General features: G+C 41.4%; 3 protein-coding genes across 19 annotated transcripts in view; 2 read left to right on the forward strand and 1 right to left on the reverse strand.

Annotated features, from left to right (window-relative positions):
* The window catches only part of LOC132261153 (arf-GAP with coiled-coil, ANK repeat and PH domain-containing protein 2), a 292,140-nt gene that overhangs the window by 11,634 nt on the left and 258,146 nt on the right, over positions 1-22,360 (forward strand). The window lies entirely within an intron of this gene.
* LOC132261151 (trafficking kinesin-binding protein milt) lies at positions 127-19,539 on the reverse strand. 14 transcript variants are annotated; one of them, XM_059759752.1, is made up of 6 exons: positions 19,365-19,539; positions 17,857-18,047; positions 17,103-17,312; positions 3,539-5,088; positions 2,858-3,230; positions 127-2,220 (listed from the first exon to the last, which is right to left on the reverse strand). In XM_059759752.1, exons 2-6 carry the CDS (start codon positions 18,029-18,031, stop codon positions 1,400-1,402), a joined length of 3,129 nt encoding a protein of 1,042 aa, XP_059615735.1. In that variant the 5' UTR covers positions 18,032-18,047; positions 19,365-19,539; the 3' UTR covers positions 127-1,399. The 14 variants fall into 14 exon arrangements, with proteins under 14 accessions (XP_059615735.1, XP_059615734.1, XP_059615729.1 ...); XM_059759751.1 differs by lacking the exons at positions 17,103-17,312; positions 17,857-18,047; positions 19,365-19,539 and adding exons at positions 11,371-12,080; positions 13,957-13,985; XM_059759746.1 differs by lacking the exons at positions 17,103-17,312; positions 17,857-18,047; positions 19,365-19,539 and adding exons at positions 11,371-12,080; positions 13,260-13,611.
* On the forward strand, positions 18,974-22,321 carry LOC132260709 (transmembrane protein 209). The gene is made up of 3 exons (XM_059759015.1): positions 18,974-18,987; positions 20,552-22,091; positions 22,160-22,321. Exons 1-3 carry the CDS (start codon positions 18,974-18,976, stop codon positions 22,286-22,288), a joined length of 1,683 nt encoding a protein of 560 aa, XP_059614998.1. The 3' UTR covers positions 22,289-22,321.

The raw sequence follows: 22,360 nt of genomic DNA on the forward strand, positions 1-22,360 counted from the left end.
TTGCCAGATGAAGAACGGCGCGAAATCCAAATTTATCAAAGACACACTTTGTCGCAATATCCTGGCCAATACACAAATGGGCGGGGCATTCCATTGGGCGTGTCCTGATAAGTGAAAGAACTCTCATTTCAGTGATGTCTTAAGCTATCATTTATTATTTCAAAATAACGATATATCTCATACAATGTCTATATTTATCATATCTCACAATATAACTTCAGAAGAACTCTTTCTAATGTTTTCTCCTTCCAGCGTCATACAAAAATATATGTATAAATTATAAGGGCAAATCTTCAAATAAACGCGATTTTCTTTGTCACCTCCTCAACACTTCCACAGAACGATAATCGTCCTGCAGAAGTGTCTTCGCAAAATCTGTTTCTCTCTCTATTTATTTACACACACACTTTCCATTGCTGGGGAGAAAGTCATACTAATAAAAAAAAATACTAGTTTCGTTCATAAATAAAATTGCTTCTTTTTTTCAAAATAATTATATATATATATATATATAGATAGAGTCCTCTTCAATCACATTCTCTTGTTCAAGAACAAACGGGGAGAGGCAAATAAATCTCTAAATATTGTGTGATCAGTGGATACTTTTTCTATCATGGTTCTTCATCCGATAAAGATTATTGAAGAAACTCCTAAACTGTCTAACAACTGTTTGTCTTACATTCTAGGCTTTCATTTCTTTGTTTAAGTTTTTTCTCACTTTTCTGTCAAAATTCACTTTCGCGACTTCTCTCTTCTGTCAGAAATATCAATTTTAACATATTTCATTCAAAATACATGTTTTTCTTTGCCCACCTTTCTTGGCTAATTCAACAAACACAGCGCCTCATCTGTTCTGCCAAATGATATTAAACAAATTGTCGCTCTTCTAATACAAAATGTTCGATGATTCAAAGAAAAGAAGAAAATGAAAACACAAGAAGCTAAATATTAGCATACTCTGAATACAAAGCGCAAAGTCGATCATAAAATGGTCCTTTCCAGCTCATCATCCAACATTCTTTCACTTCTCCTCTCTTTGCACGAAAAGAAAAAATATCATAATATTTCAAAATTATAAAAGGGTGTCACTCTCTCTCTCTAAATTTCCTTATAAACTAATAATCAAAAGAATATCAATCAGCCAGAGGGATGAAAGAGAAAGAAAAATGTGGAATGTTAAATCCTACGTCAAATCAAACTGGGGGAAAATCCTACAAAAATAGTCCTGAGAAAAACATATATCCACACTCCGACCATTTTACGAATCAACAACTAGAGAAAATCCAGAAAAAAGGATAATAGAAGAGAAAGAAAAAAGAACTGAAAAGAGGGACTGAAGAAAGTAGAGTGTGAAACACAGCCTCGAGTGACTGTCTTGCCGCCCCATCGCAAAGCACTTTTACAGCAAGCCACCCTTGCGTCCGAATAGCAATGAACTGATCGTGCCGACGAATCCCTGCGACGCCTGCTTCTGCTGCTCCTCCCTCTCTGGCTCCTTGGGCGCCGCTACACGCCCCAAATCCCTCCTCATCCTACCCCCACTGCTGCCCACTGTGCCCAAATCGGGCCTCTGTCCACCGCCAGCGGCGCTGATGAGACTCCTTCGCGACTTCTGGCGCTGCATCTGCTTCACGCGCGTCTCAATAGCACCCGTGCCCGGCCTGGCGGGCATCCCCATCGTCCCCGACGCGTCTGACACGTCCGATCGATCACCCATTGTGTCCTCAACACTCGAACTCGACGCCACGCTGCTGCTGCTCGCCTCGCTGCCGCCGCCCTCCTTTCGCACCGCGCCGCTGCCGCCCTTCATCAGAATCGCCTTGATGGCATCATTGCTGAGCAGCGCTCCCTCGCCGCGTCCCTGCAGGTTCTTCAGGCTCGTCAGCTGCGCCATTGGGCTGGCATTGCGCGACCTGGAGTGGTAGAGAGATGTGGCCGTTCCATGCACCGCCAGCGGACTGATGCCACGCATCTGTTGACCCGTGCCCACCACATTGTCCAGTCCCAGACTCTCCACCTTCTCCAGCAGCTTGATTGAGCGCAGCGCTCGGCGCTCCAGGCGCGACAGGCTGATCTTATTGTGAACACTCATGCGCGACGGACGCTCCACCGGCTGCGGCTCCACATGGCCGATGAGCTTGCGCCGCAGAATGTCCGCACCCGAAGACAGGAAACCCGAAAAGGACGGATCTGGCGACAGTGAACGTGTTGGAGATCCTTCTGCAAGACACAAAGCCAAAAGAGAAAGAAAGAAAACGAGAATTAGTAACTCTTCTTGCCACTTAACTTCAAGAAAAGGCTGATTAGCACAGATAAGATGAAAGTGTGTTCCGCCCTTTTCATTATTTTGTTGCCTCAATTGGTGGTTTCGAGAAACCTCCAATAAAAACATCTTATCAAAGTCTCTAATTCAATTATACAAATATTTCCATCATTGCTCTACATAATAGGACTTTCTCTCCTTCTCTCTCCAAAAACCTCATTACATTTTATATGTAATTTTCTGTAAAATATATAGAGCATTTTCTCAAATTCAATTAAACCCAAACAAAACAAACAGCAAAAGTATATCGAATGAGATAGTCATCAAAGAAGATACCTGAATTCAATTTATATAATTTTATGTTGCAGAACATCATAAGAAAACACAATTTCCATCAATTTGTTCAAAGCAGCAAATAGACAAATTTAATGGGAAGTGAGCTGCAGTTGATGTTCTGAAAATTGCTTTTTTTCCCAACCACTCTGCAATAAATTATGCACACGAGGCAGCGATAATGCAGCCGAAAAGCCGCTAGCGTGACCGATAATCATATTTTCGTGAAAGACCAGCCGAAAAAGCGATGGCCACACTCACCTGGACTGTTGCAAGGAGTGACTGTGGGGGAGAAATTGGGGCCAGCGGGTGTGTTGAGGGCGCTCGGGGTCACTGCCTTGATGCCGCGCTCATTGAGCATGGAGGCCAAGCCCAAATTCACGGAGAACGTCGAACACGAGTTCCGACGCGAGAGACTGTGACGCGGCGTCGGCGGCGCCGTGGATTGTCGTGAATTGCACTCAGACGCCACTTGAGATGTCATCTGTGATTGTGGCATGCTGAAGCTCAGCGTCGTGCCATCGTCCGGATGCATCACAGTGCTGTTTGTGTACGTGTAGATGCAGCCAGACGCTTGGAATCTCTTGCCCGGATGCTCCTCAGCGTCCTCCTCCACGTCCGACAGCGAGTAAGTCTGCAGCGAGAGACGGAGAAATTGAGATTGCACTTGTCGAGAAAAGTCTGGCCGCTCAATTGCAGCACACAATCACTTCTAATGCCTCAACACCATCACTTGGCCAGAAAATTGATTTTAATTGCAATGATTGCCGTTCTCCCCCGAGTTAAATGCACGATAAATTGGCCTTTCATTCAGAATTAGAAGCACAAAAGTGGAAATTATTGTAATCTCTTCCTCAATTAACATAACCACCAATATTTTATACTTCACTCAATCAACTGGCGGCTAATTAAACTGGAAGGAAGTTAAAAAGAAAAACTCACCTGCAAACCAAGTTCGTCCAGTTCTCTGCCGCCGCGGATCTTCACGCCAGGTCTGTCCTCCAGGAGACCACTGAGCGTTGGCGTGGCCAATCGTGACCAGTGATGTAGCGTCTGAGATCCCTCCATAGGCTTCACAATCTTCAGCTTCTCCGGCAAGCGCCACGAGGGATGATGCAGCGACATGCCCGACGATCCTGTGCTCATGATACTGTCCGGTGTTCTGTAGCCCAGCGGAATTCCCGATCCCATCTCGTCATAGCTGTACGTGCCCGCCGGCGCATGTGACAGCATCGCCCGCCTGGCCAGCACCTCAGACGGCGTGAGACGCTTCAGAGCCGCCTCGAGATCCTTCGCCCCCGGCACACCGGGCACTCCAGCTCCCGATGGCGCCGGATAGCTGTCGTCCGAGTCAGAGATGAGACTCTCCCGGGACTGCGTCCGGGCACCCATGGAGCTATCGAATGTGGGATAGGCCACAAGTGTAGAAGACTTGGTCGTCTTGGGCACCGTCGACACACTCGCGAATGATGACATTCGCGGCTGTGACGTGAGCGAAGTGATGGACATCGCCCCCAAGTTCGACACTGTGCTCGATGAATCCTGACTGCTGCTCTTCGAGGCGCACTTCACCGTCTCGAACACCTTCTTGAACACCGGCGTCGTGCCACCAGCTGTGCCTCCACGCTCCGACGCGATGCCCGAATCCAGGCTATTGTCTGAATACAGCGATGACTCCATCAATTCCGACTGCAGTGAGTCAACCTGAGGGATTCCCATGCCGGGAATGAGAGAACTCCTCACCGCCGGACGCTTTTGCACCTTCTTCAGCTGCTCTTGCGTCTCGTGCAGCAATGCCAACACTTCTTGGTAGCGCGTCTTGAATTCCGCCAATTCTCCCGCCAACAGATTCTGATTCTCTTTGGTGATGCACAGCAGTGATGATTGCTCCTCATTCTCCGTGGTGATCTGATGCAATCGCATCTCCGCGTCCGCCAGACGCGCCGTCAAACTCATTATCTGCTCATGTTGCAGCCTATTCTCCTCCTTGTAGCGCTCCAACTCCAGATTCACCCCCTCGAATTGGGTATTTGTGCTGGACAATTGCTGTGTGATATCCGCCACGAGGCGTCTCTCCTGCTCCTCCGCCTCATCGAACTCCCTGGCAATCTCGGCCGTCTCCATGCGCAACTGTCGATTCTCCTCCTCCAACGTGCCAATCTTCTTCTGCAGCAGATCCAGATTTATTGACTTGGCCGCACTGGGTGATGCATTTTCACTGCCACACTCATCACAGTCACTCGTGAGCACGGCCAGGAGTTCATTCTTCTGGTGAAGCTCATGTGACAACTGCGACAGATTCTCATTCACCGTCTTCACCTCCGTCTCCAGCTCAGCCACACGCGACTCCAGACGATTGTTCTGTGCCAACAGCTGATTCCCAATGTGCACCGTCAACTCTAGATCCTTCTGCTTCTCTTCCAGCAATCCTGTGATGGCCTCAATGTCATCGTATGTGCGGCTCATTTGGCTAACACGATTTCCCGAGAGAACTGCAAGACAGAGAGAGCAGAGAAAAACACCATTAGCTACTCCTCCCAAAGATTCTACGCATCCCGGAAAACCTCTTTATCTGCCTCTGATGCAGAAAGTCTGTCTGGCATGTGAAACACTATAAATTAACTCTTATGTTGCCTTCAAAAACCCCTATTTTACCCTCCTATGACCGTAGGAATCAACAAAGAGACTTTAAAACTGATTTTTTGTCGATTTCTTGCCGGAAATCCGCGAATTTTTCAAATTTTTCACACTTCCTCCCAGATAGTTATGACGTAAACTCAATATTTTTCAGCAATATCCATGCAATATGGATCCTTTTTCCTCGCGCAGACTCAGAACATTTTCGTGAATATTCACCTCACCGTGTTTGACCCCCTTTGCACACGCTCTTCTCTCGTCACACTCTCCTCGTGGGAATTTCACTGATACCGCAATTATTGAGCTACATTACATAACAACACTATTTTTGTGACACATCAATAGAGTGTAATTCTTGTCTAAATATCAACCCAAAAAGTCACCCCCCAAAAACCACTCCCAAAATTGCAAACTTGTGCGCATTATTAGCGAATAATGTGAAAAATTTCACCTAAAAAGCCGCTAAAAAGAGCAACATTTTCTTCATAATTGCTGAGAAAATATTACTTAGGCGCTCAGAGAATCTCTGACTGAGAAGAGAAGTCTTAAATTGGAAATGAGTCACACAGATGGAGAATGGCTTTGGCACGATTTCTGCATTAATTCAAACCAGAGCCTGAGGATTTTCTTCTCTTCTCATGACACAACTCATGACTTGAAACTGAAAATATAGAGTAGAATATCTGACGAAGATGAAGTCTCTCTTATCAGCAGTGTGAAAAATGTGATTAAACTTGAGGCACAACATGTGGAAGATTCTCTGAATTTTTTCCCCGTGAATTATCACTGAGACAAACACAAGATAAATGACATAACTTCGAGTGAAAACGAGTCAGTTTTAGCCATGAAAATTATTTTGTGGTTTTTCATGTTAACAACATTAACCCAGCAAAGCTCCGGACGCACATTAATATCTATATATTGATGTGATAGTTACAGAACATTCAACTCATAATGGGTTAACAGACGTTCAAGAAGATCTCTCACCATGAAGGTTTTTCCACGCTCTTGCATATTAATTTTACTAAACGAGACCTTTAACAGAACTCAACAGAAAATTTACATACAACATTCCACAAATGTGAATTGAGGAAAAATTCATATAAGGAATTTCTCTATAATTCATGTCTTTTTCTTGTCTTCTCACACAAAATCCATTGCAAAATATCACATTACTGGGTTAGAGGAAATTTCTATGCCCACGCAAAATATGCTAAAAGCACCTTTTATGCAGAAATGAATATACCCAGAATGAATGAATGCGCGTGAGATTTACTTCATACAATTGAATGATGAATTTGATGAGACGAGCTAGAATGTGTTATATAATACAATTGAGTGAATTTCACGTGCAAATTATCTCGTATAGTCAGACTAACTCTCCTCATCTACAATTAACTCTCAATCTAATGGTCTATTAAAAGAAATTGGCGCTTTAAATACACCTCCTGAGAGTGCAATGCTTCTTCTTCGTCATTTTCCTCTCTATTTCTCTAGAGATTAGAAGCGAAGATGCTGGGTAAAATGCCATCCAATGCCATTGACTTTTTATTTGTTCATTTGCCTCCCATTCACCCCAATATGCGCACATCTTCTTTACATCATTCACTAATAAACACCCAGCTTTCCTACTACTTTTTTCCACATCTCTTCTTCTTTTTTTGTCCCTCATTTAACACTCGCTTCACCGCAAACAATATATATTGTGAAGGCGCGAGGGAGACACTTAACTGAGAAGGTCAACAAAAGAGATGTGTAAATATTCTCAATCAACAGTCGAAAGAAAAACAGAAAATGTGAAAATTAAGATCAAGCACGTCACAAGATAATGCAGAGGGTGATGAAGAAAATACTCCTTATGTCTCTCTGTGGGGCTAACCTTTGGAAAAGAGTTGTTCACACTCTGAGTCAGTTAGTAAAAATGATTCCTTGAATTCTTGATAGTATAAATGACCATTGAGTGGCGATGATGATAGTTCACAATTATGGCTGATATTTGTACTGTTACAGTCTTCATTGTTGCGCCTGCGACTTCCCACAGCATCATAAGAATCTTCTCGCGATATGGCATGCACTCGGAAGACACTCTGTCTCTGCTTAGCACATCGAATTGTCTCACAGTTCTTGGATATGCCAAAATTTGCACCTGAATCACACTCATCCAGTGACTCTGCTAATTCATCATTTAATGAAATTTCCAAACCATCACACATTTCTTCACCATTCACTGCCTTTCTTGGCCTTTCCGCCAACCAACGGAAATTAACTTCACCATCAACATGACAATCATCATCATCTTCACTCATCCCGTCAACCAAACAGTGATTTATCTTGCCTAGATTTATTTATTTATTTTTTACCTCCTTTAATGGTTCTCAACTTCCCCCTCTTGCATTATTAAAACAATTTCATATCAAGCAAATTACATTCTTCAACACAATTTCTGGACTTTCTGATTGAAAACAGGCAGAAAAGAATAAGAGTGTGCAAAATGATGGAAAAAGTAGCGCTAATTTTTATTTATTTTTTTTCTTCTTCTTCGTCTTCTCCTTTTCTTGCACTGTTGCTCACTTGTTGTGTTTTTTTTTATGTAATAAAATTGTGAAAATATCGATCAAGCGTGTACTAAATGAAAAAATACGTATAATAAAAGTTGCACAAATACACCAAAGGCACACACAGCAACACCTTGAAAAACTATTACAGCAGCAGCAGAGCTTTTGCGCCCAAAGAAAACACACTCTTTCTTCACCCAAAGCAAAGTGCCTCCTCCATTTGAAATTACGTGATCTCACAAATCGACACAGAATCACAACCAACTCAGAGCAATTCACACGATTAACTGAGTCAAATACCACAGAGTTCAACCTCTCTTCGCGATGCTCTTTTTCCTACAATATCCAGCCAATTGTTTTGCACACCCTCGGCGATGGCAAATCTCACTCTCTGCATGTCACAGAACAGACAACAAAATGAGGATATAACATTCGAGTGGAATCAGGTCATTGGTGGATATTTGTGGATAAAAATATCCATGGTTGAATTGCAAAAAAAAACAGCAAATCGATAAATTTTTCAAAGAGAAGAAATCTCTTGCCAAGTTCATTGGCGAACATATTTCTTTCTTTCTTTGCAATTTCCTTCCCAATGATCACACGCAAAAATATATTATTATACGCAAGCCATTTGCACAAATATTTTTAAATTTGAGAAATCGTTGAGAAGAAATCTGCAATATTTGCCTTCTTTTAAAAATCATTTCAAACATTCATTACAAATATCCATTCTAGTGATGAAATATGCTGGATTTTATGATTTTCATTTTACTATTATAATATTCATACTTCATCGAACATTTTGTTTCAAAAAAGTGGTTTAGTGTCAATCAGAAGAAACTCTCAAGTGAGAAAAAAGAGGAAAAATTGTGTGTTGATTAGCAGAACAATCAAGTGTGAAAAACTTTGCTTTTTTCACATTTCTTGATAAGCATTAAATAAAGTAACTAATCTGTAGACTTGCTCTAAAAGCGAATGATTCTTCTTAGAAAATCTCACGTAAATTAGAGTCTTAAAATGCAACAGAGTCAAATTTAGTGCATCTGCGTGACAAACAGCAATCAACTTGCAGCCTTGTGCATTATCTTTTACAAGGAGTGGCTTAAGCTTGGTGGAAATTACCCACACAAATTTACTAGGGAAAGGAGAAGCTCATCTTCTTTCTCTCCAATCTACCTGTTCCCTCATTTACCCTCCTGAGAAACCAAACAGACAACAGCAAATATTGTATTTAAGGGAAAACGCAAGGCACCACTCACTGCCCATTATCACACAAATATTGTCGTATATTTGTTTAATTAACAAACATTTCATTTTTCTCCGGGTGTCGTTTGAGCGGAAAACTTCCTTCTCATGCCGACAATAAACAACTTAAGAGAGAGCCTCAATTATTGCATGAAAACTACAAATGTTAAATGTCTTTTTAAGTGTTCACAATAAGCATTATTCGTCAATCGCAAAAACCAATATTTTTCTGTTTTCTTTTTCTAATTCTCCTTATACTTTAATCATTATAAATAGGAAAAATTAATGCAATTCCTTATGGATCACTGAAATTGTGAACTCTCAAGCTAAAAATACACTCATTTTCAACCCAAAATTTCATACAGAAAAGTGTGAAAAAAAGTGAATTGTAATCCAATTGAGTGGTAAAAAGGAAATTTCTACTCAATTATTCATCACATGCCGACGACTTTCTGCCAATCTCCAAAAGGTGAGAAATTGCTAAGTCAAAGGCATTCTTCTGCCTTTTACGTCTCTCCCAGCATGAAATTCCTTATTCGCATGAGAATTCTCTCTATTTCAACTTCTTTTGGGTAAATAAATGACTAGAATTCTCAGTTAATTTGTGTTGTTATTCTCTAGTCACGCGAAATATTCTTCTGTCCACCCAAAGAGACTGTAATTAAAGAGATTTTAGTAAGTTGAAAATGAGGAAAACATGAATGATAAAAAAGCATAAATTCTCATGAGATTTGAATCTTTTTGTGTCGCTTCTTTTGGCAGCTTTTCACTCAATTTATCTACTAAGAATTCCCGAGAAGTGTTTGAAGATTTTCCCGGCTAATCCGACTGATTTTCCCTCTTCCGAAAATTGATTACCAATTAACCATAGATTTCTTGTGACCCTCAAAATTCACAATCATGGATTTCTACTGTTGGTTCATTAACTATAACCAGAGGAAATTGCTGTTTCTCATTAATTGCCGTACGTCATTGAACAGTGACGTGCTCTTTTCACGAAAAAGTGAATTTGTAATTCACTCCGAGTCTCGTGATCTAAATGGAACTTTTCCCCTCTCTTCAACTGTCTGTCTCTCGCGCCCCGCATGAAAAACAATTCTCGCAGCAGCAAAGTAAATCGGACAAAAAATGCTTAGGCACATTCAGCACACCAATTACCATAAATAGATCGTAGAAATGAACAAAAATATACCTGGTGAAAAGAAGCAAAAAGCTTTTTTGTGAAAAGAAGTGTGAAGAATTTTTGCAAAAATATTTGGCTTTGTCAATTCCACCACACGCGCGCTCTCCTTCCAACTACGCACAAGTGCGCTTTTCCATCCACTTTTTCACCAACTACTCATGTCCCCAACAGCACAGCAAATGCCTCATCATGCACTCAATATACTGCCAATGCACTATTTCAATCGAAATCTTCTGTTTTCGGTGGATTTTCTGCACAAAATCACTTTATTTTTGGGGCCTCCTCTCAACCTTCGCCGTCCAGACAGTTCCGTGACATTTCACCAACTGACAACCAAACATGCGCATATGCACGACGCGAAGTTTGCCGCACACACCATTCTCACCACTCCATCGCCGCGAGTCACAGTGGTGAAAATGTGAGAGCCGCAAACACGCGCGTATTTCATGTAAAAAGCACATGAGCTCGAATTGTTACATAAACTATTCGCTGAAAATAGCCTTATCAGTCTCTACAAATGCTACATTTTTCGCCAATTAATCCAACACTATTTACTCACGCTGTATTCTATACAATCTTGCTAATGCAGATCCCTGAGATACTCGCAAAATTAATCGATGATGTACACAAACGCAGAGTAATTTGATATACTATACAGCTAAATAATGGGGATGTTTCGTAACAACATTTTGTCATTTGTAAAATTGCCAGCTAATGCCAAGAATTGGAAGCATTTCATTCATTAAATTTGTCACAATCATCTCAAATTGGCAGTCATGATGATGATTAGTTTCATAGTTTTGTGATTCTGAACGTTATCTGAACACAAAGCCTCTAAGAATTTTTCAACATGTTGCATTCAGAATTGTTTTCGCTTGTAAAAATAGATGATAAAGATTTTGTTGAGCTTTATATTCGATTTTTGGGCGGTTTAATGTGAAGCTCCGCCTATTCAGATGCCCCGCCCACTTGAAATTTCCTTACTACTGAGATTTCTGCTGTGAAATCCTCATCCTATGCCTTAGTGCTAAAAACTTTATCAAGCACTAGAATCTCATCCACTCCAAGTGAAGTGTGCATTTAGACAATGATATCAGTAACCATTTCCACATACTTGCAAAAAAAAACGAATGAAATATAGCCGGAAAAATTACCTCTATCGTCTCTTAAATGCTTGATAACACGAAGGTAGAGATTTCCCGTGGGCTCTTTGGCAATGTGATACAAATAGTCCGGGCGTTCGCCCTCAGTCCTCAGGACATCTTCACCACCACACTGATCACTGTGCTGTTCGCCAGCCGGAATCACGGGATTCTCCGCGAGATCTCTGTGCGAGCAGAAATTACTGAGAAAATCCCTGAGCGAGTGATTCTCCGGCGTGTTTGCGAGCTCGCGAATCCTTGTCGTGGCCTCAAGTTCCAATTCCAGCTCAGTGGGAATCGGCGCGAGATCCTCTTGGACGTCAGACTCCTCGCTAATGGAGTGAAGGAACGCGGGCAGCACGAGATCTTCGCGCCTCGGCGACGAGACACTCTGCGTGAGAACCTTGATTGTGTTCCCGAAGCCACAGCTCGAGTCAAATGGAATGGATTTGGGTTTCTGTCTCTTCTCGCCACACTTCTCCTCCTCATAGTCACTTAACAGGCCACCCTTATAGTCACTACCGCGATCTACAGCGATCTCCTCCGCACATTCCTTGGCAACACTTCCTCCACCTCGGTAACTTGCCATTCTTCTTCTTTTCTTCTTCCACGAGTCACTCGGTCACAAGCATTCGTCATCACTGGCGTTTTTGGCTATTTTTAACACCACTTTCCCCACACACTTTGTATCCTTTTCCGCGCTCTACTCACGCTTCGCCACTCTGTGAAAATTCATGCGATTCACTATCGAAATGTGATAAGATGAAGAATTATATATTATATCAGCACAAAAAATCATTATATTGAAGCGACGTGACGAAAAGTAGAAGAAAAGAAGCGAGATAAGACTGAAGTGCAGAGTTCTCCTCTCTTTGGTATGTGTAATTAATTCACTCTTTGAAAAAATCATTCAATTGAAATATTGAGTGGAAAATTGCGTGATTTTTCCCTTCAAATGTATTACTCAATTATGGTTCATTCTGCTATATATGTATGTAATATAAAATGAATAGTAATTTATTCATAAATTAAATACTATAGAGGAAAATCCTCTATCATTACAGAGTGAGCCCAATTTTCTGTGCAAAAGATATCAATTAGATTCAATATTGTGTTATTTTTCTAACAGAAAACTCCCTTTTCTTACAAAGTGGAAAGCGCTCAAAGAATTGAAAGGAATAAAGGACGATTGCTGATTAAACTTTAGACAGAATTCACATAAAAGTGTACAACAATTACCACACCCTGTGAAAGTTATCCATGTCTAAATCGAGATCCAATTGAGTACTTTCTTAGCTTCTGCAGAACATTAAAACTACATTTTTTCTTCAATTATCTCAAGTACACATCTCAGCCCAAAAGGTGGGAGAGAAAATGCTGTAATTTTCTCTGTCTCGACACACTTTATCACACCAAGTAATTATTATTTGCTTTTAATACAATTCGAACAGAATTTACCAACTCTCCCAATTACAATTAATTTAATTTAATATCCAACTCATATATTTTTCTTCATTTGCAATTACAGATATGAAAAAAAAGAACTCGTGCTTTCAATTTGTAACTTCTTGTGTGTTTTTTCTCTCTCTTAACTCGCCAATGGAAAGAAAAACCCCGATTATATTGCACTAACGGCGAAAAATTACATATTCTCACATTAATTTCTTTTTTTTTTTCGACACGTCACAATAAACAGTTTATATTGGTAAACCGGTATAAAATATTGATTTATATGATTCTTCATATATCACACAACGAATTCATCATCATCATTTAACTTTTTAACCTCACTCACATTATTCGACAGATTGTCATACTTTTCTCTCCCACATGAATATAAATTTCCACAATTTACAAAACACTCTTCAATTGTGTCATCTCAACGCCCGAAAATCACTCACATTCTCTCTCTAGACACACAATAAAAATGTGTAGTTTCATCGGACTGCCTATAAATAATTATTAAATATTATTAACAAACATGTTACGTACGTCCGGCACTCACAGCGGTTCAGTCAATACTAACACACAACGCAAGTGCCTACAAAAGTATTTTCAGACTCGATAATCGCGCCTCTTTTCCTTCCCTTCTTTTCTCTCTCATTTCTCTCACACCCAATCTATATGTGTGCGCTGCCCATCGAATTATTATTTCATGAAATTGTAAAGTCATAAAATGCAGAGGTCTCAACAGAAAAAAAACACTCTGCAGATAAAATTGCCACCGGCTGAAAAAGAAGTGAAATTCTGTAGGATTAATCAAGAGGACTTAGAACCACTTTTATAAATAAAAACAATCTAATCAGCGCTTGCACGTTGGCTTATCGCACAGCAACAATAAATGTTGAGACCAGAATCATTTTTTTGGTAGCTTTACTCATTTCTTGACACCTTTCAGAAGGACCGCAAATGAATTATTCCATTGAATATATTCACTCACAATCGCACCCGACAAATTGTAATCATGATCGCAGTTGCAATAAAACATTCAATTTATTGATTTCCCCACCACAAAAAGAAACGCTAAAGAATCAGCCCAAAAAGATAACAAAAGGCCAAAAGAAAGCGACGCAGTTGGAGTAGAGAAAATTCACCCACAAGATAGGATGAGTGAAGGAGAAACACTGAGAAAATTCTGTGACTTGAGAAGCCAAAGTTTTCTGGAAATCGTTGGCACTATTCCAACTTAAACACACACACAAATACAGACAGAAACTTCAGCAGTAAATGGCCCAAAACACACTCGTATTTTTCAGCTAAAAGCCAGAGATAAAAAGGCACTAAAAGTGACCTATGACCTCTGTACGTATCTGAAAAGTTCTGTCCTACTTCCCTAGCTAGCTTTTGCCATCCAACAGACACGCTGTCGCAAAATTGATCCACACACCATTTTTATTCTCCCTCCCAAAAGAAAGCCGAGGGGACAGCGACTTGGGCGCTAAACGTTGCAGTGAAAAATGCATTGCCTGTGAAATATTGTGCAATTAGTGGATAGAAAAAACACGATATATTTTGACAATGAAAATGGAAAACCGCCAAGAGGTTATTTAAAGAGATTACGTGACACAAAACTCTTTTTCTTTCATTTCAATCACGAACTTGTTAAGCGAACAAAAAGAAAGGTTTTCACACATTCAAGTCGCTCTCCAGCGGGTTTTTTGGCAGAAGATGTCCAATTTAGATGACAGACGTGAACGAGAAAAAGCAATTTTTTTACCCGATAAAAAATAAGAGAAATTGTAACGATGCTCACGAATGATATTTATGATTAATCCTGTTATTGATGGGAAGGTGAAGAAAAAAAAATGGTGCAAAACACTTTGGAGAAATGTAAATTGATGCATTGCATAATTTGAGGAAGCAACCTTTTACTAATCCAAAGAGTTAATCTTCAGATCGTGACTTTGAAACTGAAGGAAGAGGAATTTTAACTACATCTTCGCTCTCTTCATTTTTATTCGATTTGTTTTATTTTTAAAAGCTTTTAACTCCATTAAAATCTCACAGTGAATACTCTTAATGATTCACCGAAAGTTCCCAGTTTGAGTGCTTCTTGATAAACCAAACTGAATTGATAAGCGAAATCATTTCTATGCGACTGCTAAAATTCAAATCTTTCCTTTTCTGTTTCTTTATCTTCCCTCGATTATTAATACCGTCGACCTTCGCCTAAAAAAGCCATTTAGAAAGTAAAATGAAATTATTCTAGTCAACAAAATACACGAAATGTCGAACACTGTCTCCATTCTCTGCCATAAATTCTTAATGACATTCTAATTTTACATCGCTGAGAAATTGCAGGTGGTCTGCGAGAATAAACTCTGGCTTGTTATATTTCTGATATTCTTTTCTCTCTCTCGGCAGATCAAACTAGATATCAAGAGAAAGAAAAAAGTCTCTGCGCTGGTCGAAAATACGATCATTTACGTCACCGAATTCTTCTCAAGTGCTTCACACGAGTGAAGTTCAATATAGGAAAACAAACAAGAGATAAATCTCAGCGCAGAGAAAAATCATTTGCAGAAATGTTCAAGTGTTGCATGGCGCAAAAGGAGAACATGTTCCCATATTTCGCACACTGTGGCCCAGTAAAGTGAAGATCATTCCGACAAATTCTTCTCCCTCAACGCATTGATTTGCAACACAACTAATTCATCTCTCACGAATGCCAATTCGTCACAAGGTGAAGTAAATAGGGAAAAAAACATGTCTATTATATATTTCTCCATATCACACACACAAAAAGGAGTAAAAAACTCAAATAACCAATGATCACGCGATAGCACAAATATGCTTTGCAAATCATACCAAAATTATTCAATTGTGAATTGATGTTCATTTTCATCTCAGGAAGCTTAATTGGCAGAAGATTACATTTTTTTTTATTTAATTTTGAAAGTCACTCTCTTTGCGAAATTACCATTTTATTATTATTATCTTCTTTTGCTATATTTTTGTTTGCACTCGCGGATGGAAATAAGTTTCTAGAAGTGAATTACCGTTGAATATTTGATATTTCTCTCTCTCTTCAGTTATTTTTTTTTATATTCATTCATATTATTTATTAGTCACACTTTGATTACCATTGCCGGATGGAGTACACACAGGGAGAATTTATGCTCCACATGAATAAAATTGTTGTAGATAAACTGTAATCAAATTATGGACAAAGAGAATATTTATTGCAACAACAATGTTTCTATATAGTGTGAATAAACTCACACTCGAGGGTCAATCGCGTGGTCAGTTTAATTCATCTTTGGCGCAAACTAATCGATAGATTGCGATGGCCTAAAGACTTCAATCAAGGCAGCAAATAAACTTCAATGTACAACACGCTGTTTGATATCATAGAGAAAATTACCTTTCTACATTGCGTTTTACTCAATGAAATTCGTGAGAAAATAGTAATGATTCATTGTAGAATTTGCTCACAACACAGCTCCGCCCAAACCCACTTCTTAAAAAGCCTCTTAATGTACAGTAAAGTCATATGAGTGGAAAGAAAAATCAATTTCATACACTCAAATTACGTGTCGCCAGAACTCCAGCAGAGAGAAAAAAAAGGTTCATAACAAGATGATTTTCTCTCTGCATAGAAAGCCAAACCAGAGAGAAGATTCGTCTGGTAAACATGGTTAAAATCGCACATATCTTGAGTGCAAAATTCATCATTTCACGAAGGCAATTTTGCTCACTTATCGCACTCAATCATGCATTGAAGTGGTTTAACAATGCTCAACAGGGCTCAAAAATGTTGAGAAACATGAGAGGAAGTCACCAATTAATGAATTCACGCTTTTCCACCTTCACGAGGAACTCGGAATTTTCCATCGTTTTTCGGGAAAACTCCACAAATTCACGTTGATTATCTTTTACACGGCTGTGATTCTGTTCATATGCAGTGTAATTAGAGAAATGCATACATAAATAGCATTCCATCTCATATGAATGGTCAATAAATTTCCAACTTAGACTCTCAGCACTAATTGTAACATGGAATTGTAATGAAGGAACACAAAATTCAACAGATAAACAGAAATCGCAATAAAGATTGTACAGAGAATTACTGTGATGACCTCAAAAATGGAAGCCATCACACACTTTGTGATTAATAACTCATCATTCTGCTGTTTTCACCATTATTCACTCCCGCACTCGACCTCAAAATCCGCCCAATAAAATCAATTGTGACGCCAGAACTTCGGCGACAGAATCAAAGAAGAGATATAAAATGTACTTACAGAAGTAATTCAGTGCCTCGCGACACATTTCCTTCGACAGAATGAGTCCAGCATCTGGTTGTGGAAGTGCCGGAAAAGGTATGAACCAATCTTCATTCTCATATCCACCGAATTGCGTCAGTGAGTCTGCTCGGAGTTTGTACTTGGGAATTTGCTCCTCCAGCAGTGAAAATATCTCCACTTCGGGCAAACAATCAGAACTGCAGAGATCTGAAAGACAAGAGAAAGAGAGAGCGAAATCAATTGAAATTCAATCAAAACAAGTGGAATAAATTGTCTATTTATCACATCTACTGACGATGAGACAGAATCTTTACATCTGCAACACATTTTCCAAGAGGGAATAATATAAATTACACTGACAACTCCATCCATTTCCTTTGAAAAATGACACATACAAATTTCTACATCGCGTATTCTCCAGAAAAAGTGATATCAGAAGATCAGCATACAAAATGCAAAAATGCCCTGTGAAGAAAGTTGTCTCTCATTGTGAATTCGAGCTGTGTTATTTTCTCTCAGGCCATTTACGCAATTAATTTTTCTGGCAATTGCCGCCTCTAACGCAAAAACCCCTTCCGCCCGCGTGAATGTTGCGCCATTTGGAGTCACGCCAAGTCGCCAGTGGGATGGGGATGAAGCCTCCCAGTCTATTCAACTTTTTCCACGCACGCCAATTGATTTTCCCGCCACTCTCTCTGTGTCCTCTTCCTTGCGGTAGCTCCTCTCCGTCATTCGTCCTTTGTCAACCCACCTGTGAGACACTCGGCATCGCGCTTCTGAACGACGTGAAATGTGGCGGACTGGATGAGACGCTTGGATGGCAATCCCGGCAGGTGTTTCTTGATGGTCGTCTGCGTGAGGGGACTCAGTGCGCTTCCTTCAAATCCTCCATGCCCACTGCTTCCGCCCTGGCCAGCCGGAATCATTGATTTAAGCTCTTAACTGGTGGAGACACACGAAAAACAAGAAACTCATTAGATTCTCGCTCCCCAAACACTTATAATCCCCCCACAAAATAGATTGCAGGTGATGATTGTGATACAGAACAAAGGCGCCCCTCGATTGATAACTCACTCAAATACCGTGGAAAAGTGACGAAAACGTGTCAGAGCTCATGCAACGCTGGAGAGACAGTCACAAACTGACCTCCAAACCTCTGGCACTGCCTTTCGCACCCTTGGCAATCCCTCAGGAGTGTGGGAAAGGGAATTAGCCTGCCAGAGTGAAGAATTAGGGATCAATTGTACACGAAAATCTTCCACATAGAGAGAGCAATTGATATTTTTAACAGGCTATTTTGAGGTGCATCTCTCACTCGATTATCTAACAGGGCATATATCTCAATTTCCTCCTCTTGCAGCCTCTTTGAATGCCCACACAATGTGTTTTTCGGGTCACGAGACAGGCTCGCAACTCACTCATCAGGTCTCCTGAGAAGTCCTGGAAAATTCCCAAGATAAGTGCAACATCTGCTTCGCATCTTCACGTGACTTTCTTCGCAAATCTACCTGATTCTCGTTATCTTTAACACCCCGCATAAATCAACAAAAGCCTTTTACTTTCTTTGACCTTCCCGGACTCCAATATAATCCATCCAAATAAAGACCTAAACTGCCAACAGCCAACAAGGTCTCTTCTCTGCTGGTCAATATATTTCGCAATTCTCTTGCAATTTTACACCTCTCCGCCTCAGAAGTCAGAATCGAGCGTGTAAAATAGATCGAGGGTGTTGGAAAATAGCTGAGGAAGTCATCTCTTTGCTCCTTTTGCCTAACATTTTGGATCACGCACTAAAAATAAACCATCAAGCAAACACATTTGCAGAAACTTTTGTGCTTCACAGACCGATTGTCAGCGAGAAAATCGCAATGGAGGCTCTCAAGTGAGTCTCACGGATGATTTCTGCACGCTCTCCGTGGGATTCTGGCCGGCACTGAGGCGAGAGAAGCCTCCTCTTTTCCTGGAAAATGCTCTACTTTTGTGGAAAACGAGCCACCATTAGGGGATGAGGGTCTTGTGGAGAAAAGCAGGTCAATCACACACGATTTGCCCTCAGAAATCGATGAAATCCGCGCTGCCAAGACTTCTTGCTTCTTTTCCTCGCACATTTATCATCCTCTGTCTCAAGTCCAAGCACTTTTGGGTGGCTTCTTGGCAGAATTGGGCAGATTTTAGCCGAAAAGCGAGGCAAGTGGCAAGCAATCGGGGGGTAAGCCTGTTATGTAAATACACAATCATCACTGCTTTTGCGGCATTTACCTTCTCGCTCAACCACAATTATCCTCTCAATTGTCTACTCCATTGCCCAATAAACAACACAACATCCATAAATTTCAACTAATATTCCTAGATATTTCACTATTTAACTTTTTCTCGCGTCCCTTTTAGCACCACACACAGAAAAGCAAAAATTTCCCTCTGACATTCACACTTGGTGGGGAGTTTGACATCGCGAGTGGTGAGTAGCCGTCGCCCCTGCCACCAGAGGGCCACATTCAAATGCAACGGACAATTAACACCTGGGTGATTAATAATTTGCACCTCCTCTCTATTTGCTCTTCTGATAAATTATCTGACGTCTTCGGGAAAATATTTGCCAAGCAAATGTGCTCTTTCGCGTCAGTGTCTCTATTGCGAAGGATGAATTTGATGAGAGGGTTTATTTGCAGTCAGAAAGCAGGTCATTTTCACTTTTTAATTCACCAAACAAACACTTACAAAACTTGGTAAATCCAAAACTACACGAAACCATGAAAGGCTAAAATTAGATCAATTATCAGACTTGTTTATAAACACTTTTCTTTGCCACGATTCTACAGATTTACACCCATGAAGCCACTTCCGGAAGCCGACTGATGGGTATGTTTGGAAAAGTCACAAAACACAAGTCTTATCGATCGATTGCTACCCCTCTTGCCCACCTTGGCCGCAATCTGGGCATTCCAAAATCCATTTGCTCACGAGAAATCGATAAAACTGCGGATTTTATTATCGCTCGCGAAAAAATAAATGATCCGAATCATCAACAAAATGTTAAGCGTCCCTTTACAGGAATTACACACTTGATGGATCGATTGTAATTTCTCTAACTTCTTTAGTTTTTCTCGTTTTTCTAGGCTCTCCTGAAGCGCCCCATTCCAAGAGGCGAAAATGTGGGATTGCGAAAGGCGGGAAAAGAGCAGAGCGCCATTGTCAGTGAAGCGGCGGATCGGCGAGCGTGTGTTTATGCTTCACGGACACCCGCTCTCGGCTTATTTTTTACTAATTTGGCCAGGAAATTGTGCACAAGAGTGAAGTGAATCCTTCTTCGGAGGCTTTTAAATATTTCGGTGCAGAATATTTCCTCATAAATTAATTAATAAAGGTGAGAAACGATTTTTCCTAAGAGCGTGGATTTGAAGGTTATGTTTACAAATGTAAATTTCCTTTATTTTCACAATTTTCAGTGATTTTGCGCAACGCCAAGGATCAAATCATGATTCCAAGGTAAGCTGCAAGTATTCCAGAAGAAACTGGATAGTAATCTTCAGCAATATTCGCAGATCTCCGGAGAAATCAAACGCTTCCATTGTCATCCAAAGTCAGCATATTAATCTGCAGGCGAAAATGAAGAGGGAATCCCTAAAATGGGGCGCTATAAATGTGGCTCTTCTCTCCTTCATCACTTTCGATCTCTCCAACAAGTGTCCGGACGCATTCTCGCGCTGGTTCTACGTGGAATACGCCGCAGCCGGCGTTCTCTTGCTGAGCATCATTTACTACTTCGGCCGGTATCTCTACTTCCTGTACACTTTCTCGCCTATCGTGGGCAGTGAGCAGCAGAGGAAGTTGCTGAACTTCGAGGAGAGCGACACGTCGTTTGTCCTGAAGCCGCCTAAGGAGAAAGTCCAGGATGTCACGTCGTCGCCGGTGAATGTTTCCGGACTAAGTTGGAATTCGTCGTTCAATGACTCCACCACGGCTCTGTCCAGCAGCTGGGCGTACAATCGAGGGTCTCCTCTGCAGGGCACCTTCAACTGCTCCCGTGGACCACTGAATACCAGCAACTCCTCACCAAACACCTCAGCGAACTTCGTGTCGCCCTACAAGAATACTTTCGCTAAGGATCAAATGATCACAGATGAGCAATCTCTGCAGAGTTACCTCAAGGAGACGTCCCTGCAGGAAGCCCGAGCGCTCCTCGAGGAGAATGCTGAGAACAGTCTGGCCAACAACTCCATAAACTCCTTCTGGAACAACTACAAACTCGATGACTATTCTGCTCTCCTGAAGATGTCCATCTACCAATTGTCGCCCACAGCTGCTGCCCCGAAGCCAGGCGCTGTGGACGAGGTGGGATTCTTCTCGGGCACCGATCTGAATGGATCCTTCGAAGTGGGCAAGAAAGTTTCGTCGGCAAAGCTGTCTCACTACGTGACGAATCTCAAGCGGTGGATTTCCTGCACGATTCTGGAGCCTCTCGTGAGTCAGATGGACTTCATTGACAAGGCTTTCCGCGAGATGGGCTTCACGGATGTCCAGCTGGGTGGCGTGGGGTTGGAAAGGTTGCGGAAGACGGCGGAGAATCAGCTTGTTCTCATGCGTGTTCCGTCATTGCCACTCGTGACGCCCTTCCTGGAGGTTTCGCCCAATCAAGAGTATCTCGTGCATCGCATCAGAGACTTGTCGCGCGGCACTTGCATCGCCGACTATCGCTGGAATGCCGGCGCTGTGCTGAACACGCACAAGTGGGATGAACATCTGCCCACGGACTCCGCCATCATCTTCCATCTCTTCTGCACGTACTTGGACAGCCAACTCATGCCGCTGCCGCAGCCCGGCGGAAGGCCGTTCAGCGATCGATACGTGATCGTGGGAGACAAGAAGTCCCAGAAGGAGACGCTGGCGGAGGTGCGCAACAAATCCAAGTGTGCCATTCTCTGCACAAATCCCATCAAGCCATTCTTCAATTTCATCTCTGACGACAAGATTCACGAGTCTGTTCACGTGAGTTCATTTTGTGCTCTCTTTGACTATTTAAAAATCATTTTTTGAGCTGCTTTTTCCAATTGCAGGACCGCAACAACTTATTTCATGTGCTCACCAGATTCATCATCCACATGAAGACTCACCACGAAGGACTCCTAGAGGGCGTAAACCTGGGCAAGAGCGGCATCAATATTTTGTGTGTGGTGGAAGACTGACCGTTCATTGGTTAATAAATTTGAATTTCTCACTTGCAAGATTCTCCGTTGACACTGAGGGCGCTACTGTGC

Source organism: Phlebotomus argentipes, unplaced genomic scaffold, assembly GCF_947086385.1.
Source record: "Phlebotomus argentipes unplaced genomic scaffold, Phlebotomus argentipes genome assembly scaffold_18, whole genome shotgun sequence".
In the NCBI taxonomy this organism is placed as follows: domain Eukaryota; kingdom Metazoa; phylum Arthropoda; class Insecta; order Diptera; family Psychodidae; genus Phlebotomus; species Phlebotomus argentipes.